The 18,613-nt window shown below is 44.5% G+C and overlaps 1 protein-coding gene across 1 annotated transcript in view; it reads left to right on the forward strand.

Moving 5' to 3' along the window:
* Nucleotides 1-18,613, forward strand: part of LOC122814881 — a 1,525,389-nt gene that overhangs the window by 1,352,620 nt on the left and 154,156 nt on the right. Inside the window, exons 30-31 of the mRNA XM_044087155.1 lie at nucleotides 1,415-1,549; nucleotides 4,530-4,661. Coding sequence (XP_043943090.1) covers nucleotides 1,415-1,549; nucleotides 4,530-4,661 — 267 coding nt within the window. The remainder of the gene's footprint in view (nucleotides 1-1,414; nucleotides 1,550-4,529; nucleotides 4,662-18,613) is intronic.

Here is an 18,613-nt window from a genome sequence, read left to right on the forward strand (position 1 = left end):
TACCAATGTGCACATGTATACAGTTCATAACTATGGAAAAGAACGTGTGGGAGTGGATAGTATTCCTAACTGTGGATACCAATGTGCACATGTATACAGTTCATAACTATGGAAAAGAACGTGTGGGAGTGGATAGTATTCCTAACTGTGGATACCAATGTGCACATGTATACAGTTCATAACTATGGAAAAGAACGTGTGGGAGTGGATAGTATTCCTAACTGTGGATACCAATGTGCACATGTATACAGTTCATAACTATGGAAAAGAACGTGTGGGAGTGGATAGTATTCCTGACTGTGGATACCAATGTGCACATGTATACAGTTCATAACTATGGAAAAGACTTGTGGGTGTGGATAGTATTTCTAACTGTGGATACCAATGTGCACATGTATACAGTTCATAACTATGGAAAAGACCTGTGGGAGTGGATAGTATTCCTGACTGTGGATACCAATGTGCACATGTATACTGTTCATAACTATGAAAAAGAATGTGTGCGAGTGGATAGTATTCCTGACTGTGGATACCAATGTGCATATGTATACAGTTCATAACTATGGAAAAGTACTTGTGAAAATGTAGAGTGTATAACTGTAAAATTTGCAGGCATGGATAATACTCAAGTATATGTAAAAAAATATGTAGGAGTGCATAGTAGACATAACTATGGATATGGAGTGTTTGAGAGTATAGTGCTTGAAAAAGTGGATTGGAATGAGTGTAAGTGTTTTGTTCTTGTAACTGAAGTTAAGAATGCAAAAATGTGTCTCAGTACGTCTTGCTCATAAACATGGGTAAGAATGTGCAAAGCATATATTCCTCATAACTATAGGCAAGTCTGTGTCTGAGTGGATAATCCTCATAAACGTGGATAAGAATATGCTGGAGTGCATAGTGCTTATAACGCTGAATAAAAATGTGTGACAGTATATAGTACTCATAACTGGATTTGAATGTGTGAGATTGTCAGCATGGGGTTCTGTGTCTGAAAGTGCATATAGCAGGTAGTGGATGAGAATGCATTTACACATGCCCAAATCTGTATTTGGAATGCAGAAATATAAACTGCTACATGGCAGCTTTTCCTGAAAAAGTATTCCAAAAAACTGTGATAAAATGTGCAATAAGGAAAAGCTTAAAATACTTATTTCTAAGTTTGTCTAGAATTTATACTCCATACTGAGGTTTCAAAGTCTTTTCAGATGCAGTTGGGCAGACAAGACTGAACATCATCTTGCATTTGCATTCTTCACGTCACTTAGAAATTTATCTTGAAATGATTTTATGCTTAAATATGAAAACAGAATGAGTAAACTTCTTTGAAACTCTCAGAGCATGTATGTTTAATGAGGAAAATGCAGTACTCGTAATTTGTCATTATCTCACTAACAGTTTTTTCTCATTCCAGACATACTTGAAACGAGATGGATTCCTCATTACACAGCTTCCCCTGAAAAACACCATTATAGACTTCTGGGCTCTGGTTTATGATTATAACTCTGCATCAGTGGTGATGATGACCCAAACATCAGACTTGGATGAGGTACTCCATTAAAATGTTGCCTAATTTGTTTCTTTTATTGTAGACTTTTTCAATTCGTCTTCCTGCAGTTTTCATTGGACATAAGAAGCATGTGACTAGCCAACATATAAAAAGAGACTGTCATAAAACATGAAGTAGGTTCAGCTATAATAGGTGTTCTGGTAGGCATTCCTCCACCATAGGCATCAACCCCTTTTTTCCCATTTTATTCACGGGGTCAGGCCAGGGTGTCACATCAACAGTGACCAACAGCTAGAGCCAATGTTCACACTGCTTGATGGCTAGCCATGCCTCATCCATCATCTGCTAACAACTGTGTTCAGACAATGGATCTTGAAGGAGTATTGCCGGATTACTTCTCTCTCCTTTTCTGATCTGCTCATTGGCTTCATGAATGGTAGTTGAAGGTATAGCAAAGATATTAGCACAGATTATTGTGTGATAAAATAAGAAATGTGAGATATTAAAATGGAGATGAGCATTAAGCAACCAACTTTTTCCCATTTTTACGTGGAGCCAGTGTCGTGTCAGTTATCACCACTTTTCTCTGTTCAGGCTCACTCTCAGACTTCTTCAACAGTTATGTCATCCTGTCTCAGGTCTTTGCTAATGCAATCTACCTGCCTATTGGCTGGGTATGCTTGTCTTCTATCATTTTCTTTCTGTCTGTCACAAATCTGCTTTACGAAATTGTCTTCTGCTTTCTTGAACATGTGACCAAACACTATGATCTGTTCTCTTTCGCTTTCTCTGTAATTGGTCTCCTTTGGCTTCTGCTCTGATGTCCATATTTTTTCATTTGTCACCATGTATATCATACTGCACAACTCAGGCACATTTCCAAAAGCTCATGCTTCCTCAACTATTCTACCTTCGTAGGTAAGTACTAGGCTAGCTGCTCTTGTAGGGCATTTTAAGCCTAGCCAATTTCCCTTTTTGTACTGAAATTAACCTATCCCATTTGGATAGAGTTTGGCCTTAGCCATCCTATGCTTGATATTTATATAGTAACCTTATGAGAATAACTGGGATCATATTATAAATAATTTAAGGGGACCCATGCATGGAACAAAGCATGTAGGAGATGTATCTGTCCATTAGTAGTACAGGAGGGCAGTCCTGGCCTAATTTGAAGTTGCACTTGAATATGGACAAGAATAAACATTGTTTAATGTGGACGAGGAGTCTGTTTTAGAGCAGCGGTATCCTCTGCAAGATCTGCCTCTCCCTCCAAATATCCTGTTGATGTTGCAGAAGAGGTTTACATCTCTAAACTGAGTATTTCTGATACCACTGGAGTTGCTGTTGTGTAGTAAATCTATCAGTATTGTGTCTGAAGGAGCCATCACTGTCCAAGTATCTTTGCCATACAGAGCACTGGTCATGTCATTATTTTGACTCCCTACTTATCAACTTATTTGGCATCTTTCTGTCACACATGACTCTTGACAATTTGGGCCAGCCCACTACAGCACCTTTGATTATAGCTTTGAACTCTTCATTCAGATGTCCATTCTCCTCAACCACCCCTTCCAGATACTTGAAGTTGTTAACCTGTTCCACTGTTTTCCCTTCTATCTCACTTTTAAGCATCTTCTGCATTTCTCCATTTGTCACAATGACCACTGTCCTATATATGCTCAGTTTTGTACCATGTGCTTCAGTTCTGCATTTCAGTTCCCTATCATTTGCTGAAGTTCCTGTTCAGAGTCTGCTTGGTGTGTGACATCATCTGCATTCTGTAGCATTGTCGGTCTGTCACCTCTAACCTGTTTCCTGATGTAAACCGTCATCAGTATGTACAGCAGTGGGCACAGGGCTAAGCATTGATACACATTGACTCCAAGTAGGTACCCTCTGAGAGTCTGAATACTTTTTGTTCTTTTCTCATTGGGTCACTGTATATAACCTGCAATAATTCTACAAATGTTTCCAGGATGCTAATTGTTTTATAGTTTTTCTGTAGTGTAGGATTATCATAGTAGTCATAAAGATTTCACACTATTGTGGGTCAGACAGCTGCAGCACACAAGTTTAATGTTTGCCTAGCTGTCCTACATTTAGTGTACATCATGGTCAAGTTATTTTGAAAGACCTGGTTTCTTCCACAGGTATAGAACATTAATTTATTAACTAAACTACACAAAACCCTTAAATCTTGCTTTACATTGATGTTTACTTATAAGAAGGAAACTAGTATGCAGGCATATTTTAAAATGTATAGTTGTAGGTTTGCACAGCACATACTTGTAGCTTGTTTCATTAATTGTTCACAATACTTTATTTTCCTATACACTTATATATACTTACACATTCTTACATCACTCATCTCCCTTAAATAATCAACATACGAACAATTTCATTAGTTCTTCATATGTTATCATGCTATATATGTATTTCTTGGGTACATATCACTTCACCTAAAACTCATTTCACCTAAACTCAATTCACCTAAACCAAATCACCTAAAGTTCATTTCACCTAAAACTCATTTCACTGACAAGTAGTACAATAAGGCAAATGAAAGGTATATCCTTTTCCCCACTGTAGTACGATCCTGGTGTTAGTATATATAGTTAGGGAGGGTGTGGTTTTATGTTGCCTGGTTTTGTTTTACATTATTTGATAAAAGCCTACTAGGTGGGAGGCTATGCCCCCCACACATCCCTTTACTATATATATTAACACCAGGATCGCACTACAGTGGGGAAAAGGACATATACCTTTAATTTGCCTTATTGTACTACTTGTCAGTGAAATGACTTTTAGGTGTAATGAACATTAGGTGAAATGAACTTTAGGTGATAAGATCTTGGTGAAATGAGTTTTAGGTGAAGTGATACTTACCTGTATTTCTTATATTAACCTTCCTTTTTTGACAAAATTGTTCCTTCATTCCATCTCATGTGTGTTGGTTGAATTATTATTACTGTTATTATTGTTATTTAAATAAACAGAGTGAATTCTCTTTTATTAACAGTCATGCCCAAAGTTTTGGCCCAGCTCAGAGAAGCATTTAACACTTGGACCATTCAAGCTTGAACTTGAGTCAGAGGAGCAAGCACCTGGTGTTCTAAATTTGAGAGTCCTGAAACTTACGCACACAGAGCAGGTAAACTAGTGTGTTATGTTATGCATGCTTTTATGTTATATTGCTTCACTACAGTGCATACAAACACAGGCACGCACCATACACACATACACAAACAAATAGGTGTATTAAAATGGGTTTATGTTGATCTACAGAATGGCTTTCACTCAAATGCTCTTTGACTAAAAAAAAAAAAATGAAACCCATTTTAGCAATCACAAAATCACTATTTTTTTGCATGGGGACCCCATGTCAGGGGAAGATCCCATCCCCCCAGCGTATAACAGCTCTGAGAACACACAACAGTTGGAAAATGTGTAACCTCATAGCTCTCCAAAAGTAACTTTTAATGATTACACCACCACTGAAAAGCATTCAGTTTACAGGAGTTTTGTGGACTGATGCATTGCCCTTTAAAAACATGCATTTCCTTCAACAGTCACTGTTATGTTTTATTACAGCTGCATTAAAACATATATTTCCTTCTAAACCAGTGAGGTATATTTTACCATGGAAGCACATCTGTTGTATGATTCAGAAATTTATTAACCATGATCCATTAACGTATGTTGTAAGGTACTGGGCCAGATTCAGGAAGGCTTACACGGAGTTCAAGAGTAGTGTAAGCCTCCGTGTAAGCCTCCTGATTCAGGAACAGCCCAAATCTCCGTGTAAGAGACAGCTAACACATCTCTTACACGGACTGGGCGTGGAAATGCTCAATACCTCATTTGCAGCTCCAAGATATGCAAATGAGGTATTTGAGCGATCCACGAAGCCAAAACCAGTCCGTGTAACGGACGTGTTAGCTGCAGAAATGTACTCAGCTGACAACTGAGTACATTTCTGCAAAATCAAAAACGGAGCTATGTCAGCTCCAAATAAAGGGTGCATATGTGTCATTAAGCATGCCAATGGCCAAATATGTGGCCATTGGCATGAAAAAGTGTTGCAAAAATAAGTTATTTAACTTTTTTTTTTTCACGGGATTTTTGTGTTTAACTGCAGCGCACACCCGCGCAAATGGGGTGCGCTACCTAAAACTGAAAACCGAAGCTTATAAGCCCACAATTGTGGGATTTATGTATTACATGGAATGTCAATGGAGGGACTTGCAGACTAAAAACAATATGGCCTCTGTGTAGTGGTTGTCAAGGGGGGGAAGCTCCGTGTAAGATATGTAACTAAGCATTACTAGGCAATCCTATGTAAATGAGGGTTACAATACTGAATCACACTGCCACATAGGTAATGAGCACTTTCTGAGTAGTGTAAGAGTTAGAGAAGGGGGAGGAACAGAGTAAGAGGTAGGTGACATCACGGAGGGGAAGGATAGAAAGAAATGTACCAGATTGGAGGGCAATGTAAGGTAACAGATGACAGACATCAGGGAGGGAGGTGTGTCCCAACAGAACACTAGGAAAGTCAAGAAAATGAGGGTATACGCTATCCCTACACTCAAAGTTTCTTGATATACGTGCATGCGCACGCAGCGCTGTAAGGCAGGTTTAACATGTGGGAGCGTGTTGCAAACTGTTTACAACGGTTTGCGCTGGCGTGCATGTGTGTAAGGCAGTGTGCTGCTTTTAGCATGAGTCAGCCTAGCTAACACCGTGTAAGGATGTGTGCGTGCGTGTAACACCATGTAGGGATGTGTGCGCGCGTTTAAGTGACTGTGAGCGTGTTTAAGCTGGTGTGCACATTGCTCCCCCTCAGGAAACAGAGAGGAAACAGGAAACAACTAAAATACATGGAAACTGCCAGAAGATACTACTAGAGTTAATTGGTGGAAACAATTAGAAGCAGGCAATTACACAGGCAGACTAGAAGCCCAACCCAGCACTTAAAACACAACAAAGAGCAGTGCAGGCTGTTTCTCACAAGAGATACAGCCAGAAACTAAGCTATCAGAATTGAAAACTGAAAAAAGCTGAACTCAGAGCAGAAATGCTAGGGGCTGCCATGGCTATTATAATCAGGCATAGGCGAATTGCTGAGGGTGGTGACAATGCAGATGCTGACAGACAACCCAGAGTGAGGAGAAGGAGAAGAGTATACAAGCCCAGGGTCACCTACCATGGGTTACATGAGCTGGAGATAGTAGAGCGCTATAGAGTGGACAGAGAGCTCCTGCAGCAGATTGTTGAGCTGTGCAGGCCACACCTCACACACAGAACCAACAGAGGGGAACCCATCCCAGTGGAAACCAAGGTATGTGTTGGCCTAATAATACTAGCAACAGGTACCTTCCAGAGACCAACTGGTGATATGATGGGGATATCACAGGCATCAGCCTCCAGGGTACTGCACCAGTTCCTGGATGCCATGTCACCACATGTCAGTGATCATATATATGTCCCTAATGACCGTGAGGTTGTGGCCAGCAATATGCGTCTCTTCCAGCAAATAGCGGGATACCCTGAGGTGCTGGGTGCAATAGACTGCACGCACATACGCATCAAAGCACCAGCCGGTGAGCGGGGTAGAGTCTACATTAACCGCAAGGGATACCCCTCCATCAACTGCCAGGTCGTGTGTGATGCCCAGGGCATAATAATGAATGTGTGTGCTGGCTGCCCTGGGAGCTACCACGATTCCCACATCTGGCATCTGACACAGCTGTACCAATCATTTGCCAATGGGGACTTCCCACACGGACACCTAGTGGGGGATGCAGGTTATGCACTTGAGCCGTGGCTGATGACACCCATCAGAAATGCACACAGACCTGAACAGGAACGCCATAATGAGGCACACGCACAAACACGCAATATCATAGAACGTGTGTTTGGGCTGCTCAAGTCACGGTTCCAGTGTCTGGACACATCTGGTGGAGCTTTGCAGTACACACCAACTACATGTACCCAAATGATCATGATATGTGCTATGCTACATAATATGATCCTGCGGAAACAGCTGCAGCAGGACCAGCACAGGGCTGGGCCAAACATCCCCCCACCATTGCCAAGGCCACCACAGGCAGGGAGTGACTCGGAGGAGGAACAACCTGACCTTGTCCCAGTAGGCAGAAGGAGGCATGCCCAGTATGCCCTGGCCTTGGCAAAGAGGCAACGCATAGCACATACGCTTGGTCAGTAGGAACACTGGGACTGATACCCGCTTGACTCACTCATACAGTAACAGGGATGCCTAACATGACACAACCTGCTTCCAAATGTACAGGGAGTGTAGTATGTGTATCCGACAGAGGTGGCCCTGCAGCACCACCTGAGGCATGAATGCCATGTGTTAAGTAATGTAATATCATGTACAATATGCACACCTGAGGACCCCAACTAACATCCATATCCACGCATATGACCCTGTGGAAACAGCTGCACGTCATACAGTGATGTACATGTGCAAAAACATGGAACAAGATACAAAATGAGGGTGTCTAGCAATAAATAGCATGGATAACCACACACCCATGTTTGTACCACAACAAGAAGCAACATGGAATAGCCATGGTCAAAATACAATGGCTAAAACCGACTACTACTATATAGCCTGCTGCAGACCACTGTCCTAATAGCAGGAACTGCCCCAGGCCTATGTCCATAGGTTCATACTAGGCTATCTGCCCTAGGGCATTAATAAGCCTAGGCCAGAGTTTTGTGGCGTCTGCCACCCCTGCAAGTTGATGGATAATATGCCCATTATTTTGCTGTGCCTCTGTCAAGCAGTGATACTGAGGTTATCCCTGGGATATACCTGCAATCTCCCATCCATTGGTCAAGATCTCACTTGAACAAAGCCAGTGAGGTGCTCAGCCCCACATGTACTAGGATGTTGTTCCACAGCATATGGACTCTCTGGGTGATGAATCTGTCCCTCCAGCACATCCTATTAATATCTGTGTTGAGGTTTAGGTCTCCTGCCCTTGTAGTTTTGATGGATGTAGAGGTTTTGAGGTGAAGCATGTTCATAAAGTCTGGGTTGGACATAGCCTTGTATGTCAGGCACAGATCACCTCTGAGCAGTCAGTAAGTGACTGAATACAGCTGGAATTCCTTCAGTCGGGCAGCATAAGAAATATGTTTGAGACCCCTTCACCTCCTGTCGAGGAATTTGTGGGCCCATCCAATCTGAATGGGGCAGTGTATGCAATCATTGGTGTGATGAGTACAGGGGAACGATGACCTCCCTTGATCTAGATGTGAATCACTGCATGATGAGGTGGCCAATGTAGAAGGCCTTCCAAACTACCCTGGCAATGTGAGTGTCAAGCAAAAGGTCACTGTCAACCTGTGTGCCCAGGTCCCTGATAACCTACGTTGTGCTTAGAGGATTGCCACCTAGATGGGAAGTAGTGGTAACCTTGTTCTTCCTGAAGGGTATGGCTATGCATTGTTTAGTGTTTAATGTAAGGCCATGGCCGTGGCACCAGTTATCTGTGTCTATGAGACCCTTCTGAAGGATGTCTGTGTCAGATGGGTTTCCAGCTATGCTTCCCAGTTTGCAGTCATCTTCAAACTCTGTCAGCCATAATCCTCCTGTGTTTGCTCGTACTTCTGAAAAGTAGATACTGAACAAATGTGGGCCCAGGACTGAGCCCTGTGGGACACCACTTGTGACAGCTCTGGAGTGTGAACTGGCACCAGCAACTTTGACCCTGTGTGTTCCGTCACTTAGCCAGTTTGCAACCCATGCTGTGATGTATGGGTTCACAATTAAGCTGGTGATGTTTTCAATGATACCTGAGTGGGGTATTGTGTCAAAGCCTTTGCCAGGTCAAGGTAGGCTGTGTGGACTGCCTTGCCCACGTCAATGGCCTGGGTGAGTGTTTTGAAAAAGTCAACCAAGTTTAAAAGGCATGATCTGCCCTTGACAAAGCCAAACTGGATTGGATCCAATGTCTGCAGGTCCCCTATGTCTTCATTTAGAATTCCCATTATGATCCTCTCCAGAGCTTAGCAGAACAGGCTTGTCAAGCTGATGGGATGGTAGTTTCTGGGGTTGGTGGAGGCACCTCCTTTGTGAAGTGGGTCCACCATTGCTGTATGCCACTGCTTGGGAACATATCCTGAGGTGAGGCTAAGATTAAACAGCTGCCCTAACTGCGGGTGTAATTACTCATTGAGTTCATGGAGCACACAACTGGGGACACCATCTGGTCCCATGGATAAAGTGTTTTCTGCCTTGGATTGAGCAGTTCTCACCCCAGCAGTGGAGATGTTTGGGGGGCTACAATCCTCTGGTGTACATACCCCCCCAGTTGGAGGGGGGGAGAAATCTGCACTGAACCTGTCAGTTAGTATGTTGCCAATGTCTGTAGGTGCAGTGATATCAACATTATTCTGAACTAAGTCTGAGCATATCTGGGAGTTTCCTCCCAGGTTTCAAACATAGGTAAAAAGGCCTCATGATTGTCCCTGGAGTCCTGAGTGGGTTTACTCTCAAAACATGCCTCGGATGATTGTATGGGGAACCCAGTGTTTTACTCACAATGAGCAGGGGTGTCTTCCCCACGGATTACGCCTATCTTGTAGTAGCTCCTTCCTTGTGTTGTACAGCTTGTTTATGGCTAGGGTCCACCAGACTGGATGCTTGCCTGTGGTACAAAGAGTCATTATTATTTGGGATTGCCTGAACCATGCAGTCCTGGAGGTGCTGGTAGAAGGCATTTCTAAGTGATACAGTGGCTTGGGTAATGGTGTCTGCTGGCCTGGGGGCCTTGAAAGAGACCACACCAGTCCTCAGAAATGTGAAGTCGGCATTTGAGAAGGTCTTCACCACTTCATTTCCCATCTGGGGTGTGGGTGGGATGTGGACTCCCACTGAGAATAGTCCATGATCTGATCTCACCAATGATGGGTATATGTCTGGTGTTGAACAGTGTGACCCCATGTTCGTGATGATGTGTTCTAGTATGTTGCCTCCACTTGAGGGGATTGGGACCAGTTGTTCCATGGCATTTCAGTGTATGAACTCTTGGAACCTTTGTGTTAGAGTGTTGTGGCATGATTAGTGATCCCAGTCTATATGTGGATAGTTGGAATCACCCAGTAGGATGGTGTTTTGAGATACATTTATCCCCTTCAGTGTTTGCAGGATAACTGTGTGAGGTACCTGAGTCTGAGCGGGTGGCATGTAACATGCTACAAACTGCACAGCAGTCTTGCCTATGGTCACTGGCACCTGGATGGTCTCTGATGCATCGTGTGTTGCCACCAACCATGAGGTGAGGGTGTCCTTGGTGAATATGGACACCCACCATCCTTCTTGGTGTTGTCGGGATGCTGGTGACGGAATGCATGATATGAGGTAACACCCGATAGTGCCGGGGTGCTGTCAGAAGCTGTGAACCAGGTTTCAGGCACAGCACAGACATCAATGTGCTACATACTGAGAAGGGCATAGAGTGTGTGCAGCTTGAGGTTGAGACCTTGGGCATTGAGCAGCATTACCCTTAGTGTCTTTCCTTTACTGTGTTCTAGGGTGGTAGGTGTAGAATCTGAATCTTGCATAAAAAAGGCACAATGGGGGTGGCAAGAGCATCATCTGAAATCCGGAAGCCCAGGGTGACAGGTGCAAGCCGTCCCTTGCAAATCACCGTGGCCTGTCCAGCATGTCATCCCAGGCAGACAGACATTGGAGCCCCTTAGAATGACACCATAGTCTAAGCAAAATACTACAGCTGATCATCTTGTCTCTGTTTATGTGGCATCATACTTGGTGAAGGTAGGATACTGCCGAAGGTCAGGGTCATACCTGCCTGGCCTACATAATCAGAGGGATCCTCTATGTCTCCTTCCATGTAGTCCAGGGAGGTACATCTCAGGTCGTTCACACCAGCATGGATTATGACTGGGTCAGACCTGTACTTGCAGTTTAGTGACCTGAGTGCTTGCATTATGTGGTGGATTCCAGTGCCCGATAGGCAGCTTACTGTGACCTCCTCTGTACCTGATCTGGTGAGTGGGACATCAGTGTGTCTGACTATGGAGTCACCTATGACAAGTGTGTCCGGCATTGTGTTTGGCCTTAAGGGCTGTGACTGTTTGGCGCACCAACTCTGTGGTCAATGTGTTGCATGTGCTGTGCCCTGTGGAGGCAGTTGTGTGAGTGTCTGCTGTGGTGGCCACCGCCATTCTGGTAGACTTCTGATCAGAGCCTCGAGAGTGTCTCTGTGTGTCTATGTGTATGATCTTAAGTTGTGACAGTGCCATGTGAGACTGGATTAAAGATGTGTGTGTGGTTACCTTCACCTCTCTCTGGTCTTGCTAGTCCTATGTTGAGAGAGCTCAGCCTCCACTTTGGCTATATAGTTGCATCTCTCACATGTATGTGTGTTTTATGGCAGAAGGAGAGGGTTGTCAGTGTACATGAGGCAACTGTAACAGTGCCTCAATATTCCCAGGTTCACCAGCTGAGCAGGAGAGGACACTAGCAACTGATCCCTAGACAAGCTAGAAGGAATAGACAAAACAATGTTGGAATACAGGGAGATATCAAGCCCCCCAAGCCACATCATACTGTTTGATTGACAATAGCTACACATACACCGGTGTTTCATAGTGTCATAGTGTACTACTAGGCTATCTGCCCTAGTGCATGTATAAGCCTAGTCATAGTGATGTGGCTATTGCCACCCCTTATAGTGGTAATAAATGTACAGAATAGATTCTGAATATTGTGCCTCTGACTTAGTAGTGACACATTATGACCCCCTTACGTAATTGAATAACATGACTGTGTCTCTGTCTAGTCTGTGCCTCCGTCTCATATGCAGTTGTCCAGATGTCTCCTGAAGAGAGTCAGTGAGGGACTCTGTCAAACATGAACTGGGATACTCTGCTAGAGTGTGAGATGCCTCTGAGTTATGACTCTGTCCCTCCAGCATGTCCTATACATGTATGTGCTGAGGTTCAAATACTCAGCTCTCATGGCTCTGGTGGATTTGGATTGCTTGCAGTGGAGTATGTCCACCAAATCCTGATTGGACATGGTCTTGTATGTCAGGCATAGGTCACCTGTAAGTATGCGGTATGACACTGAACAAAGCTGGACTTCCTCTATTCTGGAAGCATATGACATGTGTTGAAGAACCCTGATCTTCATGGTAGGTACTTTTCGGGTGCAAAGGTGCAAAAGGCAGGATCTGCCCTGTACAAAGCTGAACTAGGTGGGAACAAGGGTCCGTAGGTCAGTAATGTGTCTGTGTAAGAGCTCCATGACTCTTCCCATATCTTTGCAGACACGGCTGGTTAAGCCTGTGTGGTGGTAGTTGCCATGGTCTGTGGAGGCATCCCCCTTGTGGAGTGGGACCACTGTTGCCGTATGCCAGTGTTCAGGTACATATCCTGTAGCAAGACTAAGGTTAAATAGCAGTTGTATATATGGGTCCAGCCCCTTCTAGAGTTCACATAGCATGCAACTGGAGATACCAGCAGGTCCCATGGATGCTGTGTACTTGTCTTTGCTGAGTGTGGCTCTCACATGGACATCCAAGATGACAGTGAGGTTACATACAGCAGTGATAACTATCTTGTTTTGGGGTGAGGGAGGGGTAAATCGCACTGAAGCTGTCCCGGAATGTTGCCAATATCTGTCAGGTCACTGGGATATATGTTGTTGTGTACCAACTCTGAGCATATCCGAGGGTTCACAACCAGGTGTCTGACATAACTGAAGAAAACAGTGTGGTTACCTTCATTGTCTTTGGTGATTTATGTCCCCAAGTTGACCTTGCATGTCTTTATGAGATAATGTAGCTTTCTACTAGTGCTGAACACAGCTGTCTTCCCTTTTGGAGATGTAGCTCTGTCTTGCATTAGTAACCCTCATCTGTCATACAGTTTGTTTATGGCTGGGGTCCACCAGACAGGACACTTTCCCTTTGTGGAGAGGGTCCTGTTTCCAGTTGTGATTGTATGGTCCATGCTGTCTGACATCTAGCTAAGGGGAGGTCATTCCGGTTTTGCAGTTATCTTTCATCAGCAGTAGAAATGACCACAACAGCCCCTGTGGGGTGTACCTCATGCACACACATCCAGCACCTGTAAAGTCCACAACAGTACCTCACCAGGAGTATGACAGAGCTGGAACACATGTAATGTGTAGTCTGATTAAACAGAGTGCAGCTCCACACACTGCCATGTTGTCCACCCAGATGCAAGCTGTGCCTGATGTAGAAAGCCATGTCCAAGCTGGAATCAATGCACATGCTGCACCTTGTACAATCTGAATGGCAGGGAGCTATGCACATGAGGGACCTGAACCCCAGCACTGACATATATAGGACAGGCTGTACTGCATTATCCAAAACACAGAAGCCACCCCCACACATGAGTAAACTACCAGTACAGGTTGTTCATAGAGACACTGGTTGAGTCCCCTCAACAGGAATCCTAATGAGTGGATGGGAGATGGGAGGTTTACCCTGGGTATCAATGTTATGTCACAGGTAGACAGAGGCACAGTATACTAAACAAGACATATGACATGTCGAACTACGCTTACAATGTATTGATGGACAAACACATTCTCCGACTAGCATTAGGTCAAGATACCTCTTGAACACAGCCAGCAAGGTGCTCTGCCTCAAATGGACCAGGATTGTATTCCACAGCATAGGGAGTCTCCGAGTGATAACTTCATCCCTCCAACATGTCCAACATACATCCCTGCTAAGGTGTAAGTCACCTGCACTAGTGGTTCAGGTGGATCTTCTGAGTCTGAGGTGGAGCATGCCTATTAATCTCTGTTTGGACATGGCCTCGCATGTCAGGCACATGTCACCTCTAAGCAGACGGTATGTGAGTGAATAGAGTGTGAGTGTCGTCAATCTGGCAGCATATGACAGCTGTTGGGGTTCCTTGATCCTTTAGGTGGGGGACAGTCAGGGTGTCTCCAATTGCTGCAGATGTTGTGTGAGATACAGCCAGAATAGGGCATGCGACTTGATCACCGGTCTGATAAGTGAAGAGTACAGGGGAACAATGACCCACTAGATCTGGATGTGAATCCCAGCCTGATCAGGTGGGCAATGTAGAAGGTCTTCCTAGCCACTTTAGCAATGTGAGTCTCAGAAGAATGGCGACTGTTAACCTGGGTCCCCAGGTCCATGATAACCTCCTCTGTGCTTAGAGGATTGCCACCTATATGGTAGCTTGGGGTCACCTTGCTTTTCCTGAAGGGTATGTCTACACATGTTGTGCACTCTGACTTCAGGCCATGGCCCTGGCACCAGCTATCAGTTACTGTGAGTCCCTTCTGAAGGATATCTGTGTGTGATGCACTGTCCACTATGGTGCCCAGTGTGCAGTCATCTGCTAACATTGTCATCCAAAGTCCTCCCATGTTGGCCTGTACTTCTGGGAAGTACATGACAAACAATGGGAGCCAAGGACTGAGCCCTGTGTGACACCACCTGTGACCAGTCTGGAGTCTAACATAGTGCCAGCAACTCTAACCCTGTGGGTCCCGTCCTTAAGCCAGTTTGCAACCCATCTTGTGACATATGGGTTTACATTTCAGTTGTTAGGGTTTTCAACAATACCTGAGTGGGGTATTGTGTTGAAAGTATTTGCAAGGCCAAGGTAGGCTGTATGGACTGCCTTTCCCCAACAATGGCCTAAGTGACCAATTTGAAGATGTCAACCCAGTACAAAAGGCATGATCTGCCCCTGACCAAGCCAAAATGGGATGGGTACAATGTCTGCATGTCCCCTATATCTTTGTTTATGAGCTCAATTATGATCCTCTCCATAGATTTGCAGACTACACTTGTTAAGCTTATGGGGCAGCAATTAACAGGGTCTGTAGAGGCACTGCCTTTGTGCAGATGTGCACAACTGGACCCTAACCAGGCTGTTGTGCACACTATGGAAATGTAAAGCAGTGATAGGACTAAAGCCCAGGATACTGACCACCACAGTGAAAGTACTGAAACACTACACTAGACAGTGCTACAGTGTTAGGTCAGTATGAACGGATGTTGACAATTGTGTGCAAAGTATCCCATGCAAAACCTGCAGGCACAGTATACTCCCTGTTTTGTTCACACAAAAAGCATTCGAACAGTAACTACACAACATGGCACAGAACACACAACCATAAACTTCGTATTTGTTGAAGGTCACACTCATCCACAAATGTGATGGGCTGCAGAGTTCAACATATGTAAAGCCCACACTGGGCATGCTCACACACTTAGATAAATGAGACATCTTTCACACAACATGCCACGGGAAGGCTGAACTGGGCATGCTCACACACTTGGTCCAAATGTTACCCCTAGCAAATGTGAAAACACACCAGAGGATGCTCATCCCCCTTTCTAGACACTGATCATGTAAGCACCCTATAAGTATATTGGAGAAAAGGATTCTCTCAGTAATCCGAATAGTGCACCGTGCTAATCACCGTCTCTAGTGTCATAACATAGTTAGGTAGGGGTTTGAATCCAGCAGGTGGCAAGTGTGTGAAGGGGGTAAGTGTGTATGAAAGAAACATCCCTTTTGGCACCTGGGAAAACACACCACAGGATGAACATTCCACTTTCTAGACTCTGATGATGTCAGCACCCTATAAGTATATTGGAGAAAAGGATTCTCTCAGTAATCCGAATAGCGCGCCGTGCTAATGCGTCTGTCTCTAGTGTCCTAACATAGTTAGGTAGGGGTTTGAATCCAGCAGGTGGCAAGTGTGTGTGAAGGGGGGTAAGTGTGTATGAAAGAAACATCCCTTTTGGCAACTGGGAAAACACACCACAGGATGATCATTCCACTTTCTAAACTCTGATGATGTCAGCACCCTATAAGTATATCAGGGGAAAGGAAATTCCCCAGTAATGCGAATAGCGCACTGTGCTAATGCGTCTGTCTCTAGTGTCATAACATAGTTAGGTAGGGGTTTGAATCCAACAGGTGGCAAGTGTGTGTGTATGAAAGAAACATCCCTTTTGTCAACTGGGAAAACACACCACAGGATGATCACTCCACTTTCTAGACTCTGATGATGTCAGCACCCTATAAGTATATCAGGGGAAAAGAAATCCCCCAGTAATGAGAATAGCGCGCTGTGCTAATGCGTCCGTCTGTAGTGTCTTAACTTAGCTAGATAGGGGTTTGAATCCCGCAGGTGGCAAGTGTGTGTGAAGAGGGGTAAGTGTGTATGATTGATATATCCCTTTTGGCAACTGTGAAAACACACTACAGGATGCACATACCCCTTTCTAAACGATATCACAATTATGTATGGCTTTTGATTACAGACATGCCATGTGTGTTTTGCACACACAGAATGCCCATGTGTGTGGTTTGTCCCTCACAATAATGCATGACATTGATTACACTGGTTATGGCAATGAACACATGCTGTATGTGTGTGCCAAATACACATATGTACCTGTGACTTTCAATAGTTACCATGTGTGATGCCTGCCACATGTGAATACATGGTATTTGCACAGGGTAACATTATGACCGTGGTCTTCTGTGCAGATGCTGCATGTGGGATGTGTATATACAGTGTGAGATGTAGATGCTATCAGCCTAGTAGTGAGGGATGCACACCTGGTCTGGGGCATAAAGTCTACATGTTGTTAATGTACAGGAGCTGCATGTTCTCACCTGTTGTGGGAGTGGTAAGACAGTATTCCATAGCAATGCAGTGACTGCATGCTAAGAACCATTCAGCTAGGGTGTTGTAGCTACACTTATTCATTAGCATTCATTAATTTGTCGGAATCCCTTGTGAGGGTCTGATGCCAACCAAGGTCAGGGGTCTACCAGCCTGTGTCACTTGCTCAGTGATCCCTTCCATGTTCCCTATCACGTATCCCAGTGAGCGACATCCCACATCAGCTGTGGTGGCATGGACAATGACTGAGTCATGTGTCCATGCATCTGACTGACTTGTATGTTGTTGTTACAGTTTGGCCATGTGTTTCCATCTCATACATGTGATGAGAATCAATGGGTAGGGGATAGGGTTGACTGTGTACATGTGGCAGCTGTGACATTACTACATGACACACATATTCCACAACTGTACCATAGAGGTGACTGGCAACTGACCTTTGCACATGCTACCGGAGTATTGAGATTACATTGGTGATTGACAGCACATAGGGCCAATGGTGAAAAAGAGACATAGGTCCATAGGTTCGCACAGGGATATCTGCCCAGGGCATGTATCCACCTAGCCAGAATGTGCATGCCTTTCAACATGCATTGTGAATCTGTCTTGCTATGCCCTTTTCCAAGGTTAGTATACTGTGCCTCTTTCTCACAGTGACACATAAGTGATACCCAGGGTAACCCTACAATGTCACATCCAGTCATTAATATCGCTCTTGAAGATAGTCACTGAGTCAGTCTGCCTAACCTCTATTGGGATAATAATCAGGAATGAAGGGAGCCTCTGAGTTGTGAATGTGCCCTCCACCATGTCCTATGTATATCACTCCTGAGGTTCAAGTATTTCCAGCGTGTATCCTGGTGGGATCTGGATATTCTGAGATGCAGCATGGCCATTACGTGAGGGTATGACCTGGCCTTCTATGTCAGGCACAGATTGCCTATGAAGAGGCAGTATGTCACTGAGTAGAGCTGCTGCTACTTTAACCAGTCAGTATGTGGCATCTGTTTGAGCACTTTGATCCCCTTGTTGAGGTACATATGTGGTAGCCCCAGTTGCTGCAGGTGTCTGGTAAGGTGCATGCCGACAGGTTCATCATAGTCAATTATGGGCATGATGAGGGATGAGTAAAGGGGCACAATGTCCTCCCCTGGCCTACATGTGGATCCCATGATGATGTGGCCCATATAACATGCTTACCTAACCACTTTGTCCATGTTGTTGTCAAATGGTAGAATGCTATCAACCTGCATACCCCAAGGTCCATAATTCCTTGGTCTGCACTTACTGGATTAACACATATGTGGTACATTGTGGTCACTTAGTGTTTGACAAAGGGATGACTATACTCTTTCTGTCATTCACGTTGAGGCCATGGCTGTGGC

Source organism: Protopterus annectens, chromosome 1.part1 (genome assembly GCF_019279795.1).
Source record: "Protopterus annectens isolate FY-2018-M chromosome 1.part1, PAN1.0, whole genome shotgun sequence".
Classification (NCBI taxonomy): Eukaryota; Metazoa; Chordata; order Ceratodontiformes; family Protopteridae; genus Protopterus; species Protopterus annectens.